This window comes from Notolabrus celidotus, chromosome 15, assembly GCF_009762535.1.
Source record: "Notolabrus celidotus isolate fNotCel1 chromosome 15, fNotCel1.pri, whole genome shotgun sequence".
In the NCBI taxonomy this organism is placed as follows: Eukaryota; Metazoa; Chordata; class Actinopteri; order Labriformes; family Labridae; genus Notolabrus; species Notolabrus celidotus.
Genome location: NC_048286.1, coordinates 18,576,328 through 18,601,295, shown reverse-complemented (window position 1 = coordinate 18,601,295; position 24,968 = coordinate 18,576,328). Strand labels below are relative to the sequence as shown.

The 24,968-nt window shown below is 42.3% G+C and overlaps 1 protein-coding gene across 2 annotated transcripts in view; it reads right to left on the bottom strand.

Annotated features, from left to right (window-relative positions):
• Positions 1 to 24,968, bottom strand: part of LOC117827242 (ephrin type-B receptor 1-B) — a 186,884-nt gene that overhangs the window by 123,942 nt on the left and 37,974 nt on the right. For both annotated transcript variants that reach the window (XM_034703779.1, XM_034703778.1), the window contains exon 2: positions 11,493 to 11,557. In XM_034703779.1, the coding sequence (XP_034559670.1) occupies positions 11,493 to 11,557 (65 nt within the window). The remainder of the gene's footprint in view (positions 1 to 11,492; positions 11,558 to 24,968) is intronic.

The following is a 24,968-nucleotide window of genomic DNA, read 5'->3' as shown; positions in this document are numbered from 1 at the left end:
AGCTGGGTCTGCAGCACTGGTAAGTGGATACTGCCATAATGTTAAAATGCTTTACTACCTGGATGTAAGCAAGAACAGATGACAGAAGGCATCTTGTAGCACGGAGCAGTCATTTAACCAGAGCAATGCGTAACCAGCCAAGGCATGTGGATGTTAACCTGCAAGGAGGACTGAAGGCTGGTGGTGCTAGCTCTGCTAATGTAAGATGTTGTGGTCGTGTGTTGAGTTGTTTTGAAGAAATTGAGCTTAATTTGAACTGTTTTTTTCAGGGATTTCTTACCTTTAAGCTACATATTGGAATCCACATTTCTTAAAATTACTTGGAAATGAGTCCCTTTGGATCAATATGATTGTTTCAAAACAAATAACTTTTCCAGTGGATTCTTATCTCGATTCACCTGGTAACACCCACTCACATACCTTCAGGGAAACAATGCACTCATAGTACCTTAGCAAATCTTTTAGTTTCCAGGAGCAACATTACCTGAAGTAATCCAGTGTTAAAGGCTTAAGCCGTGTTTTGTATTTCAATATGACAGCGCCTGTAACCTCACAGATCTATTGTGGGGGTAGATAAGGAAGAAGGCTAAATGATTCACTAGCACTGTGCATACTGGAGATGTGCCCTGTTGCACCAGCAAGTCTGTTAATAAAGAGAAGGGTAAGAGAAAGAGAGATACATCTTCAGAAAGGGCATGTAGAATATAAAGAGTAAGAACCTGAATAAGTCAGAGTGGTGAGAGGTACAAAATAGTGATCGGATTTTGATTGTAAGAATTCGGGGGAAAGAAGCAAAAGTTATCAAAAAAAGGAATGAAAGAGCGAAAGCTGTCACTCTGCAGGTATCCTACAGCAAATAGCAAGGGACATTCGGGGGCAATCCACAAAAAACATGTCAGAAGGGTGATGGGAGAATGGCATGGTGTCAAGGTTTGTGAGGGCAAAGCACCCCCTGTTTGTATGCATGTTTAAAAGTCCTTGAGAATGACACTTGACAGCTCAACCCTCAAGAAAAAGGGGGGCAGGTTTAGGTGAAGATGGAACAAAAAGAAAGTCTGGGGTCTGAGATACATGTGTCAATAAAGACAACTTGGGGGAAAAGACTGAGTCAAAAGATGGAGGAGGAGATAGTGCTTTTTCTGCCACGCCACTTCTGCTGAAATAGCAGGTAGTGGGATAGACACACAATTACTCCCACACATTTAATTCAAATTCAGTCTCCAACCACTCCTTTGCATGCCTCCAAATTCATGCCAAATTAGGGATAGACTCATTTTTCCTTTCTCTTCTTTGCCCCACTTCTTGTATTTTGTTCTTTTATGTATTCTTTGACAAAAAAGGTGTCCTTGGTTCCAAGAGAATTCTCCCATGACAAATATGTAGGGGAAGTCCGTGGAAAAGGAATCAGTAATTGAGTTAGCCACAAGTTATTTTGTTTCAAGGAGAGAGAAAATTTACATGTAAAAAAAGAGGGACAAATTAGGAAGTATTTGTCAAAGAGTGGCACACATTTTACATTTTAAACCAGATTTTTTATTTTTCACTGTTATTATGTGGTTTTTTTCGTATCTATTATATTTATCTAAGGGAAAGTGAATATTGCTCCTTCTCACACTATACACTATCCAGCATACCAACAAAAGCTATGAAAAAATTGACAAACCTTTTAACATAAATGTGGCACATATCACAACTTTTAACATTGTTGCTAAATTCATCACAGCTTATTAGACCCTACTTCATAGAGATCTGCATATAAGGGAGGCTCTCACCTGCTCTGCTGCCATTGCCTGGATTGTAGGAGATTGCAGGATCTAAATGAAGACTTGTCCTCCATGTTGTTTAGCTGACTGATTTAATTTGCTAATAATAACTAATGGTTTTGCCACAGTGTCAACCAGCAGAGGTGAAATATGCCGGACTCCTTTCTGCAAACTGATTTGATATGATGTGTGTGTTAAGGTTGTCCCCTGTATGGTTTTTGCACAGTAATCACAGTTGTTATAGGGTTCTGATCAATCTGAATCAAGTATTCAACACAGCTGGGTAATAATACACTGTCATGTTCTGTTGGCTGTTATTACTTACATGCTGCTGCTGCCTTGGACATCAGAAAGTAAGCTAACTGACTAAAAAATTAAAAACTCATTTTTAGAGCTTGAATAAACACTGAAATGATTCTAAAGAAAGCACAAACTTTAAGAACTGCATACAAAGAAAACACATACAAAAGCCCAAATACAACAGACAAACACACACAAACAGAAAGATGTATTGTCATGCATTGTGTATTAAAGCCAGGGTTGGTAGCTAGGAAAACTAGCATGAATTTAAATGTAGCATTTCCTCAATACTCCGTCTAAATCCTCCCCCTCCCCTCGTAAGCCACTGAAGAGCTCCTCCAAAACGACGCCCCCGCTCACATGCACGAGCGCAGCTGATTCGCGACCATATGATCGTGAATGATTCAAAAACGGTCCTCAGCACATCGTTTGTGTTTTTGCACTACGTCAACTCATGTCTCACTCAAAAAAAACACAAACAAACATGGCTATTGTTAGTACTCACAACTCACAGCGAGCAGGAGATAGGAGAGAAAGGCAGGAGAACTTTTTCATTCATTCAAACTTTGGATGTTGTTTTGTTGGTCGGCGTGATCACGGCCGACAGTGACCGGTTATTAAAGCTCAACGTGTTCACGAACCGGCTTGTCATCCCTACAGCGTCTGGACGGACACTACAAAACATATACATTTTCTGTAGGACTTACTAGGTGTCATTAATTTTTTTGCTTGTCAGTGCCACCGTGGTGAAAGCTTTTTAGACTCTGATCCAGACTACAGTCCAGAGCAAAGCACCTCATCGGGTCAGAGGGGACAGGCCCGAGATCGAGCAAGAGGGGCAGTAAATAGAGTCAGGGGAAGCAGAGTCAGGGGACAGGGAGTGAACGCCGGGGAAATGTACGCGCAGGAGGTGGGCAGAACGGCAGGACGGGATTTGATTGGATTCATAATTTGGCTCCCAAAGGCAGGGATAGGTTGATTTTTTCCCAGGTTTACTCCGGCTGTAGATAGCAGCTTTTTTTCACTCTTTTTTAAGATCACATTATGTATTGATTACCATCGGGACAGAAAGATTATTTTAACCAGTATAACAAAAAGTGTATCTAAATCTGATTACCAACCCCAGCTTTAAGTGATTCATTTTCCAAAAATTCAGGTCTTCGTGATACATGTTTCTGTCTATCTTTGAGCTCAGAGCAAATTCAGTTGTCTGACTACACACCTAAATCACACTCAGTAACTGCAGAGGCATAATGACGCAGCTCTCCAACTAGTATGACAATGTCAGCCAAATGTGTACTGTATACGTGTATGTATTTTTAGGAAACTCAGAACTACATTCTAGATATTTATAAATGTTGCACTGCAGTGTATGACTCTTGAATCTTGAATAGTGAGTCTTCAGAGTGTATGAGGATGTGTGAACGTGTACAGCCCAGCATGTGCTAATAAACTCTGATACATGTGTGTGGTTTCAAATCAGTTTGTGTCTGAGTGTGCTTGCATGTGTGTGTGTGCATGCATGTAATGAAGACACTTCTCTCGACTGGATGCTGAAGCACGGCAAGCATGAGTCACCCCCGTTTTTCTCCACTTATTCTATTTCAGCTCAGGCTCTGCAGGTTCAGAGTTCATTTTCATCCTCTGTCTCACTCTATCTCTCGATTTCTTTCACTAATACTTTCTTTTAACAATTTACCCTTCTCAAACTCTTATTCCAAAGATTCCCTTCCTCCTTCCTCTCTGCTTTTGCTCCTCTTTACTTTTATTGCTTTACTTTTCCCTTCTGTGTTCCCTTCTGTTGCTTGAGCCACTGCCTGTCTGTCTGTCAGGGAATTAATAATTGAGGTGTATTGAGTCTGGTCAGCAGATGGTGGGATGGCTGTTATGGATCTATCTGCGCTCTTTAGGAATCACTGAGTGTATGCGGACACCTGTCCAGTCAAGACCAACAGGAGCTCTGCTGAAGCCTCAAGCGCAGCAGGGGAAGATAGACCTGGAACGCCCTAAACCTGGTCTTATCTAGCAGCCCCTGCACTCGCACACGCTCACATATGCGGGTGCACAAATGCTAAAGGCACACTTAAACTCTTTAAAATATGCCGGTGCACACACAAGACCCACAGAAGAGAAATGGAAGGGAGTGCAAATAAAAACAAACATGCCAGGCCAGAATCCATTCTGTCTCCATTCTTTGTCATGCACCTGCTACAACCAAAGGATGGAGGGATTTCTGCAAAATCTCTTCCTTATCTTTCTGCATCCGACACACAATCCACACCTTTTTTGTCCCTGAACATTTATCCTCCACATCCCTTACTCTTCCACTCAGCAAACTCTATATCCCTCTCCTCCCCTAGCCACTTACAGCCTGCTCTGTTTAGCCACGCTCCATCGTGCCCACAGCCTCTGTCATTGAAGCCACCATCACCTCACCAACCCTGTAACCCCCCCTCCCCCATGAGGATCTCACCTCCAAGCCAGGACCCTGTCTGTGACCTCCGACAGTCACATGAGTTAACCCAGGCTCTCCTCCACACGCACAGCGGCAGCTGAATGTCACAGTTGTTGCGGATCTGCTTTTTTTTCCCTCTCCCACAATTGATCTCTTGCCCTCTTTCCCTCAGGTTGCTCCTAATCCCCACCCCACCCCTCCTCCTGACCCCCCTTTCCTGATCCTGCAACCTTTTTCAGCCCCTCTACTTTATACCCCCAAATTTGGTCCTTCTATCCCCTCACTCCCATCTCCTTCCGCTCTCTCTCCCTCCCCTCTAACCCACCTAATCCCATTTGCTCCCTCTGAATGTAAGGTTTTTTTTTTCATTGCCCTTTCACTTTAATCATTCTCAGATGATGCTGGAAACAAAAAAACATAACAAAACGTCTGGTTTGATTCCCCTGAAGGTTTGAACTTCCTGATTTTTGTCTTGCCTAAAAACATTTCTGGGGTTGTCAGCATGCCTTTTTGTTTTTTTCTGACACTGCAATTCTAACATATGTTTAATCTTTAAAGGAAAAGGTGTAAAAAAGTTCTTGGAAATGAACAACAAATACTATACAAGAGCATGTGAGCCGAAGACCTGGTAAGACTGCGTGTTTATGGCTTTTATACATTTCCCTGTGGTGACAAAGTGCTACACACTAGTTAACATTATGAGCCTCTGCGGTATCTCAAAGCATACCAAAGCAGTCCCTGCAGCATCCTGCTTTTAAAAAACACCTGCACTCTCTTGCTATCTCTCACATCTTCTAATTCATTTCCAATTCTTTATCTCAGAAAAGTTTCCTCTAAGATGTTTGTACTACAGCCTCTCAACTTGTTACCTTTCTTATCTTCTTCTCTACACAGAGTCTATTGTAACACACACAGAAAGAAAACCAGATTACTCTAAAAGATCAAGTAGGAAATCAGATAACATAACAAAAGCGGGATACTTCTTAAACGCGGCTTACAATGAATTGGTGTGAAATCCAATTTACGCCTGTCCTGGTAAATATTATTTAACAGCACTAGGATTAATGTTTTGCAAGAGTAATAAGAATGGCCCTGAAGTAAATATTATGCTGTTTGTACACTTGTGTTTTTTAAGTTAACCTTAAGAAATGAATGGCAATTAATGTCAAATTTTTAAATAACTTTAAATTAACAGTTTGCATAACTGATTGGCAGAAATGTACATCTACAGAGGGAGGAGGGGTTCTGCATGACCAATTTGTTGCAACACCATGATTTTTAAAAAACCTAAGTTGGACAAAACCAGGAACCAGGGATGTCCTTCCTTTCAGAGCTTACACACTATAAGGGGAGTGAGGGGAGGAGTTATCAGTTGGCTGTTTTACAGTTTTTTATGACTGGTTAAACACGATTTTGAAAGCAGGGCCCATTTTGTCAAAACACTACACACACAATTCACACAACCACACACACAAGTAGCAGAACACCTCAGATCCTCTGCAAAATGACACACTCTTGTAAAAACGTTACACTACCATATTTTGATACCATATGAAACACACACATTTCATATGACTTCATTCTGTTTGAACCAGTTACACACTGCTGCTAACCTAAAACACTGTTAGTAATTCTACTTCTCAGTGATAAGAGTACTGGAAGTGAAGTACACAGAGAAAGTGCAAATATACAATAAATTCACCAAACACTACACAAGAGCAACACTGCAGACTAATGAACATATCATTTATTTCTCTATATATACCCAAATCATTCAACATGTCAACATGGAGAATCTCAACAAAACAGGTCCCAGTTTTCATGCTACTACAGTAGTGTGCATAACACTGTAAGCTCAGCAAATATCAGACAAACATAAAATACTGTATCCACTTGCAGGTGAACTCATCTGCTGCATTTGTATAGTGCTTAAACCTGATTGTTGTGTCTACAACTAAGCACTCATGTGTTTGCGCACCTGATGGCTGTGTTTAACCAATCGGCTCATAGGTGTGGTCATGTGACAGTCAGTGCTTTGGAATTGCAAGGAAGCGACATCATGTTATACTTCTGTGTCTAATGTATACAAGTGTGTTTAGTATTTTGCAAATCACTGTGTGTACCGTTCTGGAAAAAGTGTGAGGCTGACATTGTGCTTATAGTGGTGCAGCAGATCAGGGACGATGTTTTGCTCCTTGAGTGTAAGGTTTTGATAATTGTAATACTTTTAATTTTAGTGTCTATGGAGTTGAAAAAAACTGTAATCATTCAATTTCAACTTTAAAGCTCCTGTGAGGAGTTTTTATATGTGTACTAATCAGACTGAAATTAATACTGAAGACTCTTTATAACCTACAAATGCAAATGAAACCATATGCAACAATATTGATTACTTGTATGTAGTGATTTGTAACGTGTGAAATCGCTGGCAGGGAGTAGGTGTCAGTCGAGTTTTCTAACTGAGTGATACGTTTTAAGTTAGAATAATGTAGGTTTTTGTCGGGAAATGCAACTTGCTCATGGACAAGTTTAGCAAGGAGATTAGAGGTACTGCTTCATCACAGTCAAGTGTTAAAGTTCCTCACAGGAGCTTTAAGCTCAATAATCAATTATATCACTTTGGTCAGCTTGCCTCACTGAAAACCTCTCTTTATACAGAGGCTTCTTGATTCAGTTGTGCACATATAAGCCTTTAGAAACCTGTGTAGGTGTATACACAAACATAAATATTTTATCTCTACATTTTCAAAGAATGTGTTAACTGATTTTCTTTTAGTCACTTTACCTGCAAAACTAAATTACAGAAAGTAGGTCACTCTTGAAAGCTTAGAATGAGTGTGTTATCTAAAGGGCATGTAAATGTATGTAAGGACAATATGTGTACTGTGCGCATGTATGTGTGTGTGCATGTGTGACTCACTGCACTTCATAACTGCACTTTCACATCGCCGCATGAAAAGGTCAGGGGGCATTTGTCAAACTAACCGTGTGCGTCAGAGGAAGACAAAGAGTGAGAGAGAGTGACAGAGCAAGAAAAAAGCAGACTGACTCACAATGATGGAAGTGAGCAAGAAACAGAGAAATACATGTCTGAGAGGAGAGTCCACAGAGGGAAAGAAGGAAGAATACATCTGACTGCATGGGAAGAATAGAAAATGTTGACTCAAAATGCTAATTATAAAGGTTTAATGTAATATTTCCATCTCCTTTTTTTCCCCCTTTGAACTCTACTCTAAAGCGGATGCTAATACAGGAGTGTATGCGTATGAATACTGACGCTTAATTTCACATTCGCACGGCCGGTGCTGATTTGTCCTTGTGTTTACACCGCTGGAACTAATGACACTGCTTCTGTAATCCTTCAAAATTAACCCTTCAGGTCAGCCAACCACAAACAGACACACTTCTGCACTTCTTATGAACTCCTGAAGGAGAAGTCACTAAAGGAAGTTGATGAGATGTATCCAAAGGCTCAGGGACAACACCAGTGTGTGTGTGTGTGTGTGTGTGTGTGTGTGTGTGTGTGTGTGTGTGTGTGTGTGTGTGTGTGTGTGTGTGTGTGTGTGTGTGTGTGTGTGTGTGTGTGTGTCTTTTCTCTTGTTGTGTGTGATAGAGGGGAAGTTATCAGGGTTACACAGAGAGGAAAATTGATCAGATAGCCAATGGCGATACAAACAAGTATGCATTATTAAATTCAGTATGTCTATTCATGTCATTCTGCGTTCTATATTCTGTTTCTTTACATGAATTCACCCCCTGCAGGCTGCAGTCAGAGTTACTATAGTTCTTACAATGACTTGTGTGTGTGTGTGTTAGTGTGTGTGTTTGTGGTTATTCTGATGAAATAGAAAAGTCACATGTGTCTGATAAGTTACTAATACTGGGTTTTAAAATCAATTGTATAGTACACAAACAAACAGGTGCACTGAGCCCTCTGAGATGAGTACTGTGCATTTGCAAATGATCCAAAATCAACACAATTTGTCGTAATTACATGATTCGCTCTCATACAACAGAACTCTCGTAAACTCTGTTAATATTGGGATTTGTGGTTATTTACTTGTGAGACAGACTGGTAGAGATAGTGTGGTTCCTGCACAATCATACCGCATTGCTCACACACCACCAGCAAGGTCAAGTAAGCTGTGAGTGAGGTAAGTTCTTAAAGTGAGTGTTATGAGTGTATTCTCCCTAAAGCAGGTTTCTGCCTGTCTGAACTTTTACACCAGGAGCAGCTTAGAAACTATGCTGAACACAGTCGAGGGGCTGTGTGTGCCTTGAGGCTCACTGCACTGAACAGCCTTGGATTGAAACTGCATTCTAAACGGCTGTAGTCAGTGGGTCTTACTGGATGTTTTCGGTTCACGAAGAAGAAAAGGGATGATGTGAGGCTGATCCATGAATAAATCAAGTTAATTCGAGTACATGTTATGTAAGGGTCAAGCAATCTCAGGTGCTGACCCAAGTTTCCCTTCAAATAGAAAAAAAAAATGTACACAGGATTCAAAGTATAAGCTTTTCTGAGCCAACACTGATAATATCCTGCTCCTGGTGACTGATAACATTAATTGTTTTGTTTTTTCTACATTTTTGAATTTGAAAATGTGCACTGTATGCAACCTAGAGGGTAAGACAGGCTAAGATAAAAATGGCAAAGATGCATATTAATATCTTGCCATATCAAAGTGAAATACTCTTGTTAACACAAAACACTGAACACTTCTCCATACACTATGAGCTGGTGAAATCATTGGTCTTCTACCTAGAAAAAACTTGAGTAATCAAGTGTTTTAATTTCAGTCATTTTGTCATTAAGTGCTTTAGCTTTTGGGTCATCTCAGGTACATTTTCTTCAGATCTCAAATGCTTTTTTACCTTGACTTTTGCTGCAGCTGCTGCTGCTCCGTACTCTTTTAGTACATCTAGGTGTGATGACCAGTGGCGGTTCTGGGGAGGGGCCAACAGGGGCCAGTGCCCCTGTAAAACTGAACCTGGACCCCCCTGTGGCCCCCTCCACACCAAAATAATATTATACAATAAAAAAAGCTTCGGTATTGCACCGATGTCACGGGCGGAACACATGCGTGTGGCACTTGGTTGAGTCCCTGAGAGCGCTAAGGGACTCATGTTGAGTGTAAACAGCCAAACAGCTGCTGTCAGTCTGCACTTTGATATAGTACACAGTAGTATATATGTCTACTATATAGGGATGCACTGATGTTTTGCCAGTTTGTTTTGCCAGTTTGTTTTCAGCCGGTCCTCACCCTTCTCAGTCTCTTTTGTCAGGGTTGAATGTGTCCCGCTGACAACACCCTAGGCCCCAGCCTGGCCCCCCCAGTAAAATTGGTCTAGAACCGCCACTGGTGATGACGAATCTGCAGGTGACTTACTAGATATCATGCATTAAGACTTGAGGACTTTTTCCTCCTCTTAGAATACTTGCAGCACATGTTTTGCAAAGTGCAATCATTATTCTCCTGAAACAGTGATAAACATCCACACGATGCCATCATTTATACTCTCTCATCAGCTTGTTGCATCTGCACTTGTTCTCCTGATATGTATGCACTGGCAAAACACAATCACCTTATGTGTCGGAATGTGTAGGCTTGCTGATAAGTAAACCAAAGCAACTTTTATCAGTTGTTTTGATCAGATAAAATTGCATGATTGTACTAATAAATAATAATAAAATATTCACATCTTTGGCCGATAATTTACAGGACGAATGGATATCATGCATCCCAAAAAATATTGTTTGAGTATTGCAACATTCAGGTTGAAGACTGGAAGGCAACTTAGCAATAACCAAGCTACAAGACCAGCTATACTGTATATTACTGATGGCTTATTTTCAGATTTCAAAGAAATAAAAACAATGTTGTAAAAATCCTTTCTTGAACAAGCAGCATTCAAGAAATGAGAAAAGTGACACAACTTGTGACACTATCACTATAATTTAGCGAGGATGAATGTTATATGCTGCAAAACGACCAAACGTATGCATGGATTTAGCTCTGTGCTCAAGTTAAGAGGATTATGGCTGCACAAACAAACACATTAAAAAATCACTCCTACATATAAACTGTTGTACACAAAATAAACCCTATAAATGTAAACCAGGGTCCTGGTTGTTTCAGTTACTACTCCTTTGGGAGGCCAAAAAAAAGGGGGCTGCAACACTTTCCAGTTTTCTAACAGTGCCAAAGCTCTGTTCAAGAGCAATAAAGGCTCCTTTTACACGTGTGTAAAATGCCTCATAAAAGACCCAAAGACCCAGAAAAAGTCAGTCTTTGTCTGTCCTGGATTGCTCCTGCAAGATCCATGCCATCAGAGTGGGTCTGTGGAGCTTTTCACTGAGTTATTAAATTACAGCGCAGAGAACAGGGCCTTTAAAGTCTCTTAAGGTCCATTTGTGTAATTGGGCAATCATACTTCTAATACTGTGATTCTTTAAGAAAAAAAATACTGCTCCCTTTCCGATGACTTGGCACTTTCTTCCTTGGCTACTCCTTTTATAGACATGAAACTACCAGCAAGTTGAAAATAGTTCCCCCTAAAATCTGAAAAAAGCCCAGAGCATTTCCATCCTCTTAGCTCCTCCTCCCCCGTTTCATCCTAATACCTCCACTTCCCTGCATAAATGTATCATTACAGTATCATTATGTCTATGGTATCCCCCCAGCCTCCATTTACAGGGACTTAGGTACTGTGTTCTGGGGCTTACGTGAACCCATTATGTCATTAAGTCATTATGAGCTGGGACAGAGAGAAAATAATACCCATAATAGAGGCCACATTGGGCACTACTTAAGTCTATACTCCCATCCTGCTTGCCTTCCTGCCTATTTGTCTGACTGGCTCATCTGTACGTGCACTGTGTTTCATATTACGCATAAAAATGTCTTGCAGAAAAATGTTGAAAACAAAACTTGTGACACCGTTTTTTTTTTTCCTTCTCTTTTTTAACTCACCCCAGAATTTGGATACGCTGTCCAGCCCAGTTCAGCTGTGGCCACCCGAGTGTCCATCACGGTCTCTGCAGCAAGGGAAGAACAAGAGAGAGGAAGAAAGCGGTTAGCCTCGAAAAGAGCTATTTTGAGTATCATCCACAGAGCTGAACCGCATTCAAGCCCCAGTGATCACTTGACACTATCATCGGTGAACAGAGAGGAGATGAATCCTTCACAGCATTTCATCCATCTCTGCTAGACTTCTGCTAAGACAAGAGACGCGGAAACAAAGCCTTGGTGCTGTGCTGGAGGGAATGTCTGAGAGTCTCTGTCATGCTGGTAAATGCTGAGCTTTGTATCGTGTTCTGTCTGTATGAGCATGAAACTACAGTTTGTACACCATGCTTTTGTTTGCATGCAAGTGTTTGTATTTGTAAGATATGTCATCACTCGTGGGAAAATCTGAGATATTTCGGGTTTTTTTCATGTTTTCGTGCACATTAGAAACCCTGACAGGGTGTGCAAGTGGTTGTGTGTGAGTGCTGAACTTTGTCACACCCTTTACCCAAAGAAAGCAGCCTTGCAAATGCAGACACAGCGATCCAAGATGAGGCAAGGCTTTTGCAGTTTGTTCGCTCCTTTTGGGGGCATTCCCTGAAATCTAGTATGACAGAGAGCTTTAATCCAAAGAAGAAATACATCTTGTGTTTTCTCTGTTTTTTTTCAACATTCATTTGAACATTCAAGAAGTGCCTTGGATAACAGGATAGTACACAAGTTTGACATAAAGACAAGAACATAAAAAGTTATATCCGGAAAAAGAAAAATCCGTCGCAAGGAGGAGTGGCTCAGAGAAGATTTGAATTTATCCATCTCACTTTGGACTACTCAAGATGACACACCTGGGCCTATATCTGTGAAATCTGAGAACTTAAAGATTTCCCACTCCCCCTCACCCCAACTCATCCTCAGTGACACATCACAGACAAACAAGTCTGGCAGCTCACCCAAGAAGTTTGTCAGGTCTGTTTTGATTAATATCTTCCTTGTTCACACACTGAAATCTGGGAACCTGATACTGCTCCAGGAAGGAAGAGAGAAGTTTGGCAGTTATCACGAACCACTGGTCTCTCCTGCTCCCTCTCTCTTTCTCACAGATTTACAGAGTGATAGACTGGGTGACATGTTGGCCTTAGCAGAGTAATGACAGATTCATGACTTTTCCAGTAACAGACAGTTTATTTCCTGTCCTAATCTTTGAAGTAGTGAAGCAGGACATATTTCACCTTTTCTGATACCACAACAAGCCATCTCTTGTGTCTGCTGTTGCCAAACAGATAAAAAAATATGTGGAGATTGGAGAATGAATGTTATGTCAGGGTGATGATCTGTGGATAAGAGTGGTGTGTGGGAATTATCAGACAAGCAGCAGTTGCTGTGTGTTGCTTTGCACATCACCCACTGTGCAAACGATTGGCTAGCGACGCCCACACATGTTGATGCAGGAGGAATCTCACTCCAAGCGCTAAGACACAACCAGCAGACACCAACCTTCATCAAGAAGAAGGTTCAAGCCTTCAGTACCCTTATCCTACAAAGCACACACCGGCAGCTGTTGCTTACTTGGAAAATCTCATTGAACTTGCAGTGATTTTAGAAAGCATTCCAAATGATGGCACACTTGAAGTGCGTCATCTTCAGTTCAAGTGGTCTAGGGTAAAAAACAGGCACACTGACGATGAGTGACAAGCCACCGGTAAGAAGGAAGGCAGCCTTTCATTCTCAATCTCCACTTATGGGGAGAAACTGTCCTCAGACATGAAACCAATTAGCCGAGGTAATTCAGGTGCAACACACTGCACTCACACCGATACACATTAAGACACACACATGCAGCACACACACTTGAACAGCTAAGTCAGGCTGCAGTTTTCTGTGTACACCTTACAGTGACAGGGCTTGTTCACACCCGGCTTCCATCAGAGTATTTCAATTTCCCTAAGATCAGCCTTGCCTTGTCTAGTTTCCACAGTCAGCCGGCCAGCCAGCCAGCCTGCCAGCCAGCCAGCCCCAGCCTGCCCGCTTGCCTGTTCGAGACGCTGTCAGCTGGGGAGATAGAAGCACAAAACAGCCCTCAGCGCCAGTCAGCGTTGTGGGGACTGCCAAGCATTTCTCAGGGGAAATCACACAAGCTTTAGTCAAATCACACAGGCACTCGGTAGGCCGTTTTCCATTTCCTTTAAAAGCAAAGGACAGGGGGGGAAGGAGGTGCGAGATGGTGGTGGCATGAGACAAAAAAGAAGGTCAAAGGCCCATGGGTGGGGTGGCTGAGCTTGGCCATGTGATTTAATGTTTACCATTAGAAGAAAATCAGAGCAGAGGAAGAGTAAATGGAGTATGCTAAGTGATTATTAGCAGCGGGGTGGGGCCCACAAAGCCGTTACGCCACAGCTCACACACCTGTGCACTGGCAACAGGGACTTGGAAAATGTCCCTTGTGTGCTTGACTGTGTGTGAGTTTTAAATGAGCTGCTGTGTGGCCCATTCATCCTTTTAACTGTAAGTGGATACAAGAGTTTTATTTCAAAATGAGCTTCCCACATTAATTTGAGAAGCCTCTTGTAGAATTACAAGAGGTACTTTTTGGTTTATTGCTGTTATTATAAGTCATCCTCTGACCTGAGCTTACAAAACAATTTCAGAGGAAGTGATCACTTGTAAAAAACTAACTAAGAAGCTGCAAGTACATTTAAATATGAAAACATCTTAAAGATGAAGAGACAAATTAAGATTTATACTTTTTAGGGTCAAATGTTTCACCAGAAAACAAACTGTTTGCTTTGATGAAAAATTTACAACAGAGAGCTGAGAATTCTTTCTCTTCCCTCACTTTCTATGTCTTCTAGTAGTTTCCCATTGGCCAACTAACCAATTAAGACCTTCAAACCTTCATAAACCATTTCTGTCATATCTTCTCAAAACACAAGCATTAACATTAGCATCTAATTTCACCATTAAGCAGACGATGCATAGCCCTATCCGTCCATGACACTATCAGCTGCAATTAGCTTGCAACACTAAAGACGTGCGTGGGTTTCACGCCTTTCCATCAGTAGAATTATATTAAGATGTTCCAGCCCATCACCCTATCTCAAAGGCTGCGCCCGAACACCATTCAGAGGAATCTAATATCAGCTGTATGTATCCATGATCTCCTTTTTTTTCAATCACTACCCAAAGAACATGACTATAAGTGAGGGTTGGAATGTAGATGGACTGGTAACTCAAAAGTTTTGCCTTCAGGCTCAGCTCCTACTTCATCACTACGGTCTGCAGTGTCTGCATTACTATTGATTCTGCATCAACTCATCTGTCAATCTCAAAATCCGTTTTCTCCTTACTAGTGAATAAGACCAGAAATACCTCACCTCCTTTAATTGAACTCTTTCATTTAAAAGTTTCAAGATCAAAAATGTGGAGTGAAATCCCAATTTTACCCTTCTATTACTGTGGTAACCAATACTCCCGAAGAGCTTAATTCTTCAAGGACTCAAAAAAGGCATCTCTATTAACTTCCAACAAAAGAGAAAATAGCTTATGTGAAAACCACAAATGCTACGAGCTGTCTGTTGCAACACAGCCAAATAATTTGGTGTGAACATGAGTCCCACCTCTGACCTGGCAGATAGCCAATCATAGTTTACTAGAATGGGGTGGAATCTAGGTTACTCACCAGATTTCAGGAGGGGAGCCAATGCCACAATACCTCTGTAGTACATGGCCCTTGGTGCTCTTGCTCTCTTTTCATTTTCACAAAGTTATTTGGAAGACAAGAAAAGACAACAACTAGCTAAAGTCCCTCATGTTTGGAGGGTAGCCCAGAGTATTTTCACCTGCATTCATGTTCTGCTATGTCAGCTCCACCTGCAAGCTCCAATAAATTAAACAGCGCCAGGTTCACTAGCGGTTCAGTGTGTGGGAAAATTATTAACATAGAGAGCTTAATGTTGACTATGTCACCATGGCTCATAAATCTACAGGAAAACAATAGCTTGTAGGTGTCAGGGAAGCCGGCTTTAAATGGATTCAAAGAGCCGTAAGGCAGGGGGGATGTATTGTGACTACATCAGAGATTATTAGTTACTCTGAAACATAGAGGGGATGTGGGCTGGCTCATTGTGTAAGGCTCAGTCAAGCTGATACACTGCCAGAGTGCTAGTCAAAACCAAGAAAGGCGCGAGCACGAGCCAACAAGCAAGGCAAAACCGAAGGGCCTACAGCTTGCAATCCCTGCAAGCAAGCACAGCGCCTTCTCATTAGTAGCAAGTGGGGGATCAATACCAAATGGTAGGCTGTTTCCCCAGATAGAGAGAGGGGGATAGAGAGAGGCAAGGAGGGCGAAGGAGACTGCATTAAACATTGATGGGGCCTTGCGTTAGGGATCGATAAGGCAGCCCTCTTCACACAATTACACGTCAGCAAGCAGTCGCATGATACATCACATGGACACGCATGATTACGTATTGCGAGCACTTGGGCAAAAGGACATATATAGAAAGGCGGATCAGGGCAGACAGACCAGCAGGTATAGATTGTCCAATCTCTCCACCCTCTTTGAGCCTGTATGTACGACCTTAATTCTCCTGTTTGCAAGTCAGAATGGCAACATGTCTGCGTAATTCCCCCTCTTTGTGGCGGGTGCTCTATGATTGTATGGCTGCTAGTCGATAAAACACGTGCTGAAGTGCCTCTCCAGAGCTCCTCGGCTCCTTAGTCAATATGGCAGACTATTCTCTGTGGATTTTCCTTCCCATCCCATAACACATCTTTTCCATTCATCTATCCTTTAACAGCCACCCCCTTCCAATATGCCCTCCTGCTCAAGGATGCTGGTATACTTTGTAATTCAATGAGACAATCATGTCCAGATGCTGGATGCAGGGCCGAGAGGGCCTTCTCTTTGTGATTGTAGCAACAAACTGGAATGAGATCCAAGGGGCCTTGAGTGACATTATTTAAGAGGGGGGGGGGTTATCTTTTCTCAGAAATGGAATCAAGATGGGAGGACAGAGGCAAAGAGGGAGAGGGATCGAAGGGGGAAGACAGACAGAGAGGAGAAATCAGTGGGATTGAAATGAGCACTTAACAATGATGAAGCCCCACGGTAGCCCGCTGAGCCTGGCATCTTAATACAAGACTGAAAACAAAGTGACAAACAAACCAGAGCAAAAGCCGCAGTGTCTCCCAAACTAATCAGCCGTCCACTCGGGGGGATTTATGAATACAAAAAGGGACATTTTTTTGACAGAGTGAAGGTTTTTTGAGAACAAATCATGTGGAAGTGGAAGTTTGTCACAAAGACAGACACTGTTCACTCACTGCACCATGGGAAATCACACACAAAAAAGATTGTTTATTGGACTGGAAGGTAGGACCAGCTCAAGTCCAGCACGGTTGAGAGGGTTGAGCTGATTTGAAAACTGTGACTGGATTTAAGACGCAGACAGCACTGCTTCAGGGTAAAAAAGAATATGAAAGAGGTGATGTCTTTGATTGAGTCACCGTGTTCGACAGGGAAGACAATCCTTGCAAACACAGATGTGAGACTTCTCTAATCTGCGCCACACTAAAGCTGTGTCACTCACACTGAAGGGTTTTCGCTTTAAATAGACATTACAGACGCGTCAAAAGAAATACATCAAAAGAAATATGTTGCTTCTGTGTCTCCCTGAAGACAGAAATGACAATGTGGCTGATTTGAAAATTGAACAGAAAATTATCTGCCATCCTCTGAGACACTGGCACCAAGTGATGGGATACACAAGTCCCCTGTCGCTGAGCCACAGACAGAATTAAGTGAACAGGCTCACAGCTCGCAAACACACACTCAGATGTATTAACAGTGTTCTGGGCTCGCAGTCACTCCCTCTGGCTGAGTGAAAATAAAATTTTCGGCATGAAAGTAGACCGGGTCAGAGACGAAAGAGGAAGCCAAGAGATATGAGAGGAGAGGAGCTTCAGGAGCCAAAGCAAGATGAGCAGCAGATGTTAGAAAGAATGGAAGCAAGATAGGAAAATTAATCTACATGCACTCAACTGCAGAACCTGATGAAATTATCCCACCATCACAGCAAGGTGACATTCTCTTGGCCTTGCACATCTGGCTTGCCACGTTGCATAAAACTTAAGATTCAACCTTGCGGCGCTCACACTCTCTTTCCCCCACTGTAACCGGTTTGTAATGTAGTTACTCTGGAAGGGAAGCAGGGAAACACAACACAAAACACCCTGAGGGAAGGTTTGCAAACACAGGAAGGTGCACAGTCAATGAACACCCAGAGGCAGGTGACAACAGACGTGTGCATGTAATCGTATCCTGGTGGTCAAGATATGCCCAAACAGCCCAAATTCACCCCTCCTCCTCTGCCTCTCTCATTCTCCCTGTCCCTTTCTTTTCTCTCTCTCCTTCTCTCCCCTGGTCAGAGGAGAGAGGTTAGGCACATCATTTGCATTCATTAACATTACATTAGCAGACAGAGTGATCTTTAGAAACCAGGCTGCCGGAGAGTGTCATCTTTAATTCATCATAACCCCACCAACCGCCAGCCCACCACCCACCCCTCTCTCTACCTCTCTTTTACCTCTACCTTCCTCTCCTCCCCCTTTGCTGTCTCTCCATCTTCATCTTCCCCCTCTAATCCCAGCACATCCTCTCTTCTCCTCTTCCCTGAGCGTTCCCTCACTCCCAATCTTCTGCTGTCTTTCATCTTCTTTCACTTTCTTCTCTCTACCGTTCCTTCACTTTATCGCTCTCCCCATCTGCTTTCTGTTAATGACAGGCTACAGGGGGGGTTTGATTTTTCTTCCTGCATCAGCTCTATGCAGGACAGCAAGGAGAAAGGACACACCCAAAGAAAACACACACGTCAGCCTTGAGTCTGCACCACAAACACCTTCTAAGCATCCGTCTGAGAGGAGAGACTGAGCGGAGGATCTCCAGGCTTTACACAGGGCTCTCCAGCTTTCCCCTTTGACCTCTGCTTATTACAAAAGAAATCCAATCAAATGACTCATCCACACTACACATACACACACACACGCACGGTCTTTCATCTTAGCCACAGATATATTCTCCTCTTATCTCTTCTTCTTTAGCTTGCAAAGGGAATCTCATTTTCCAGCTAAGACTTACAGCTAACACAGAAACAGACATTTGAATTCACACATTAATGCATCAGATTTATATTTCAAGGGCATGTATCAGTAATGTACAGCTTTGATCTTTTCTAAAGACAAAGAGTGCTGTAGACCTGCAAATGTGCGTATTTACTCTGATACATTAAACAAGCTTTGCCTGGATGTAATGACAGGAAACCAGTGCCCTCCTACATTCAAGCTATTACTGGAGGCAGAGTGTAACCAGGAACTATTCCCATCCTGTGAGTCAATTACAGCAAGAGTAAGTTAAAAACAAATCCTCTGTTCCTGTACCAAACACAAGAAGCAAACATGTAAAAGCGATATCACAAAATGCAAGGGATATAGAGTTTCTATGCTACACAAAGATCAATGTAAGCTGATGAAAATATCTCATAACATGTGTATCCCTTTCAGGCAAAACGGCGGCAACATTAACATTTCCACAAAAAGGTTAAACTGTATCAAGATAATCTGTTGAAACACAGCGCTCAGCATTCTGACAAAGGATATGCCATTTCGCATGTCCTATTTTCTCTTCTGACGCACACAGCAGAAACGTGATCCCACTCATGTAGATTTTTTAAGAGACTTGCAGTGATGACACTGCTTGGGGAACTATGTTATTACTTTAGTGTCATTGCATGGAATTTTAAATGGACCAATGAGAAGAAGGCAGTTTTGTTGTTTCCTTCCCCCTATAGTCCTGGCACTAGGCTTTGTGAAAATCACAATACATAATGTTTGCTGTCTCAAGCCCCTTTAAAATATGCACTACTGACATGTTCTAGTAATTTTGAAGAGGGTGTGGCCCCCAAATTTTGCAAAGTTGCTTTTCATGTCCCTCGCAGCTTGAGGTCCTCTATGTTGGATGAGGGGAGTGGTGGGCAAGGATGAGTCTCAGGATGCAGAACATGACATCAAAAGCAGTGGGCAGTGTGATGTGATGTTTACAACATGATGGCGGACAAAGAAACATAGATCTACAATATGAAACCGTTATTTCATGTCAATCCTACATATAAATAACCAGATCCCTAGACATCTTCACTTTGCACATCTTGAAAAAAAAATATCATTCTTCAACCTTACATGTTTTTATTCATCATGTTACATGTTCCTCCTCTGAGTTCACAGCAGTTACCATTGGTGTCCTAGTTGAGGGATAGTGGGGCTGACTACCCTTGCCCATTAATGAAGGAATGAGCCTGAAATGAACATAATATTGTCACTGGGATTTTTATCTCTTAGTTGTGGGTGTCATTAGTCAATTAAAGCATGATAAGCTGAATAAATGAACATAACTACACTCTATAGGTGCATTTCGACCAAGAGTTCTGGGGTCTTTTAGCCCCAATAACTACTTTCCCCAGATGTAAAAGGTTCCTGTGCCCCCATTGTTGTCTGCGTTTCGACCCGGGAGGAAGTCCCGGGAAGATTGTGCAAATCAGGCCAGTGACGTATGAAGAGAAAAAATTATATTAAATAATATTTTGAAATCTTAATACAAAACTAAACTAGAATGCATTCCCAGGAACTCCCTCTGTGTTTCAACAACTGTGTAAGCTCCACAAACACCGTTAAGTTCAACCGAAAGTCCCAGGACCTTTGAAAAGTACTACCCCCCAAGCAGGGGTAAAGTCCCTAGTTCCGGGGTGAAGTTCCTGCGGTCGAAAAACGCCTTATGGATGAAATATGAAGTCTCTCTGAGGCCCCTCACGCCAACAATTTCTAAATGATAGTCAGAAAACGTTTTAAACATCATAAGCCAAAGGGAGGTGTTATTAAAACAACTGTACAAGGTTGGCTTTGGCTTAGGTAGAGGGGCATGATGTGATATATTTTCAAGGGGCCAAGTATTCCTGGCAAAGCCACTGCCAGTCACATGATATAAACATCATCATACCTAATCACTGGCTTGTTTGCAGAGAAGTTTCCTGAATATGTTTTTGCTGTGTTCTCACCTCAAATCTTAAAGCTGTAATTTTACTAGAGGGTGGCAGGAAAAAGTTAAAGCAGTCGGGATGAACCCTTTGGCTGTTTGAGTTCACACATGAAGCCCATCCAGAATAATTAGGGGAGGTTTCAGAAGTTTTGTCTACGTGTGAATACAGCTTATATGCAGACATAGGCAAATTATGACACAAGCAGTGGCCTTCAACTCCGGGTTAGATTTCTGCAAGCTCTTTAAGATTTTTACCTGAGGTTATTTATAATACACCTGTTAAAGATCTCTAGGAGGCAATATTCATAACAAAAGATCTAATTTCAATGGAAATAAATGTAACATTATCAAAACATTTAATTTCAGATATAGTAGGTGAATGCTCCCATACATACTCATTAGGCTTCTGAGCACATAGTGTAAAAGAACCCAATATTACACCCTTTTCTACTTCTCAATAATGAGCCCAGTATGTGCTAAGGTTTGCTTTAACAGCAAAGCAGCAGCAGTGACCATGCAATAATCCAGATGGAAGCAGCGCCAGCCTCCCACAACCGTCACAATACTCATTACTGCCGATATTACCTCAGCCAGCCTGTCTGCTTTTAAGAAACCTGGCAATTTGCTGCACTAAAATGAGGTAATTACAACTCTTATCAGGCTGCTCACCTCACAAAACAGCGTTTAGAGAGAGGAGAGACTACTCCCCGATGGTTCACTGGCTGTGGTACAAGGCTTTGGCTGGCTTCCCAATCACTCAGCCACACCCACCCCCTGTCACTTACTCTCTTTGCACCTCCTTCTCCCTCCCACTCCACTTTCTGTGCCAATAAAAACAATAAGACCAGAAATTTGATCACTTTAATGACGCTGCTAAACAAATTCCTCAATCGATGCCCCGAATTAAAAGTGTGGAGTGGCTGACGTGAACCAAGAGGGCTTGAGGAATATCACTTTACTGTGCAACAACTTTCAACAAGAAACGCTCTCCCCTCCTGCCAGAAAGAAGGAAAACGACCCTCTGAGTACTAAACTCTGTGTTTATGTTGGAGAGCTAGAATGGAGCAATGTAATTCAACCTTTTCCCATAAGGAGAATGGCTTTACAATGAAAGCATATCCACTATAAATTTCATATTTCTAAACTTTAAATAAAAAAAGTCAGAATCTAGCCCCGGCTTGGCCCTGAAATCACTTCTCCCTGTAACAGACACAAGCGGACAGACAGAGAAGAAGCATGTCCAGGTCTCAGTGGGATCTAGCTAACTTGACATTTAGCGATATTGGCCGTAGCTAATGGGCTATCTGGGGTGGGTTTAGGCTTTTTTTTTTTCAAGTAAATCATAGGGAAAAAAGAGTGTAAAAAAGGATGTTGCAAAATAACACCCCACTGCAGTCCCTTGCTGCTGCTGCTGCTGCTGCATCTGCTGCTGCTGCTGCTGCTGCTATGGATTGTCATTAGAACAGTTCTGCAAGTGTGTATGAGGATGTGTTTTCAGTACAAAAATAGAGGGAAAAAATTGAATCAATACAGTGACTGTCAAATATGTGCACACTGTCTCTGATGGCGTCTCAGTGGCACGCCTGGCTGAATTTCCTCGCATCTGGGGGTTAAGGGGGCAAAAAGAAAGATGGAACTGAATGTCCTTTTCTGTCACATACTGGAACCAAGATAACTATCCAGTAATATGTGGGACCAGTGTGCAGATAGAGAGATGGCGTGATAAGGAAGAAGAGAAAGTGGGCAGAAAGACAGGATTGAGATCGAAAGAGAGATGAAGAACAGGAGAAGGATGGGGTTCATATGAAGAGAGATACTCAATAAGATATGGAACGAGTAATCTGAGAGATGCCGCCATGGAGAGGGCATCATGTGGCAGCGCCCTGCGTTATCTTATCCACAAATGGATCTAACCCGAGCGGAACATCATTTCTTGGAAACCACCTGACCTCATTTCTGTCCTGCTGCCCGAACATACAAGGACATATACATGCTTGTCTCCTGTGTGCCAGGTGCAATATTTATGAAGTCAAAGAAGGCAACACAAGAACAAAACTGTCCCGCTTTTGCACGGATGTGAACGCCAGGCTAATGCAATGCAAAGAGATGCAAAGAAGGGATATAAGAGAGCTGGATGTGTAGAAAGATGCAATATATATGCATGCTCACACACTTCTCCCAAGAAGAAAAGACAAGTGACTGCTTGACTGAACTCAATTCACCTTTTCATATGCCTTTGAAAAAAAATAGTGCTTCATAAAGGAGCTACATTTTGAAAGAGCAAAGATTTTGAAAAAGTAAAAACATTGAATGTTAGAAATCTAGAGATTAATGTCAAATAAAAGGTTTGACCGGTTATAACTCTGAATTAAAAGTCAGATTAAGAGGACAGGTCTTTAATTTTCTGTCAGAATACAAAAAGACCTCATTAATATCCAGATGTATTGAGTTTTCACAGTTGAATGAGTAAAAAAGGAGACTCTCTCACTTGAACTTTTCCAGAAAACATTCAGAACATTTGTAGAGAAGTAGAGAAAAGGACCTTGGAGATCTGGCTGTAACTAAAGTGAAAGAAGATCTCTAATATTTGAAAGAACAAAGTCATTTATAGCTTTCTAAGCAAGTCAATGAACTGGAAAATCAATCCTCAAAGAACCAAGTAGCAGGTGCCTTAAATCCCCTAAAGAAAGACTTAACACTTCCTAACCTGTCATTGTCCCCAAGAGTAAGCCAGTGTACCGCTGAAAAGTAATAAAAGAGACTACGTTCAGAGGGGAGAAGCAAACATCAGCTAGCTATATCCAATCCCATTAAATGCTGTTGTTAACCATGTTTGGATGCACCACAAAAGTTCCCACATTGGCAGAGAGGCAGGAGAGTGTTTAAGAGAAACAGAGAGAGAGAGATAGGGCCTTGAGGGTTTGATGCCGCACTCTCCCGCCATCTCATCTGTGGCAGTAAAAAGAAGGACCTTCAACCACCTTGAACCTGCTGGAGCTGTATTTCAATAAAAGTCAAATTATCGCCCGCGCCTATGGGTCTTGGAAAAAGGCACTAAGCTCGAATTGACTGTGCATAGAAGACGATTTAACAGTCATACAGAGGTGTGAGTGAGTCAATCACATAACGCACTCATTTCTCACTGAGAGGAGTCTCGGCGGAAATGCGGCGGTTACTGTACCCTGCTGGGAGCGGGTGCAGCTGGGATGGATCACTGGGTTTTTTTGCGTGTGAGTGTGTGCACGTTGTACTTCAACATGCAACTGGGAAAGTGTTATTCAATTTAGCCGTGTTCTCCCTTGACCAATGTAGTGAGATGCAGGTAATTGATGCCTCAGTTTGGTATTCCCCAGCCGTCTGCTCTTCACCGCTTGAGACCATGCTGGTTGAGACGGTGTGAATGAGCGGAAACGCACAGTGTTATCTCACTCCCTAAAACTGCGAGTGAGGTGCTCTTCTGGGATCTCGTTACTGCAGCTCCACCGCGCACACACACACACACACACATAACTTCACCAACACACTTACATACGCACAGAATGCATCCCAAGAGTCCAGCTAAACTACAGGCGACCACAGACATCCTCAGGTTGAGATCACCTCTCGTTCTCCTCTTCATTCTCTCACTTTTTCATCTCCATAAAAACGCCAATGGCCTTCTCCAATGCCTCCAAGCAAACACAAAGCTTTCCATTAAAAGCAAACACTAAATCTTGCCTTCTTGCAGCGTATGCTCACATGCCTGGGGAAGTCTATATATTTTTTTGGAGAGGGGCTGTGTTTTTCCCTCAGGGGACTCTGCTGAAGTCTGCAGTCAGCAGTCGAGGAATAAGAGATAGAAAATAGTCCCGAGGCCAAAAAGAAAAACTTTCAGCAGAGGATTTTGACCTCAGAGCATGAGGCTGACTGAGGCAGGAGAGATTCTCCAATGAGAGTCTATAACAAGGGGAAAAGGGAGGAAAAGAGGGATGATTTTAACCTCTGGGGGGTAAGAGTGAGACAGACCTTTTTGAGTGTTTTTGTCTGGAGGTCTGCAGTGGAAAACAGCACACGCACCCTTGATGCTTTTCAGAACTTCTTTAAGGTTGGGGAATGGAAACTGTAAAAGGAGAAAAGGGGCTGATTCTTTTAGGGATTTAGTGTTTGATGTTACTGCATTTGAAGCTGCTGTTTTCATTTCCAGGGCCTTTGTTTTCTTTATTTTATCTGCTGCAGCATTCTCTTTATCTCTCTCGCTTTCTCCTAGCCACTCTGGATGCAAAGCCACAGCTCGGTAAAACTCTGAACTCTTCTGGGAGAGCAAATGCCATTTCACACACATTACATTCAGTCTGTTTTGCCACAGGGAGGATAAT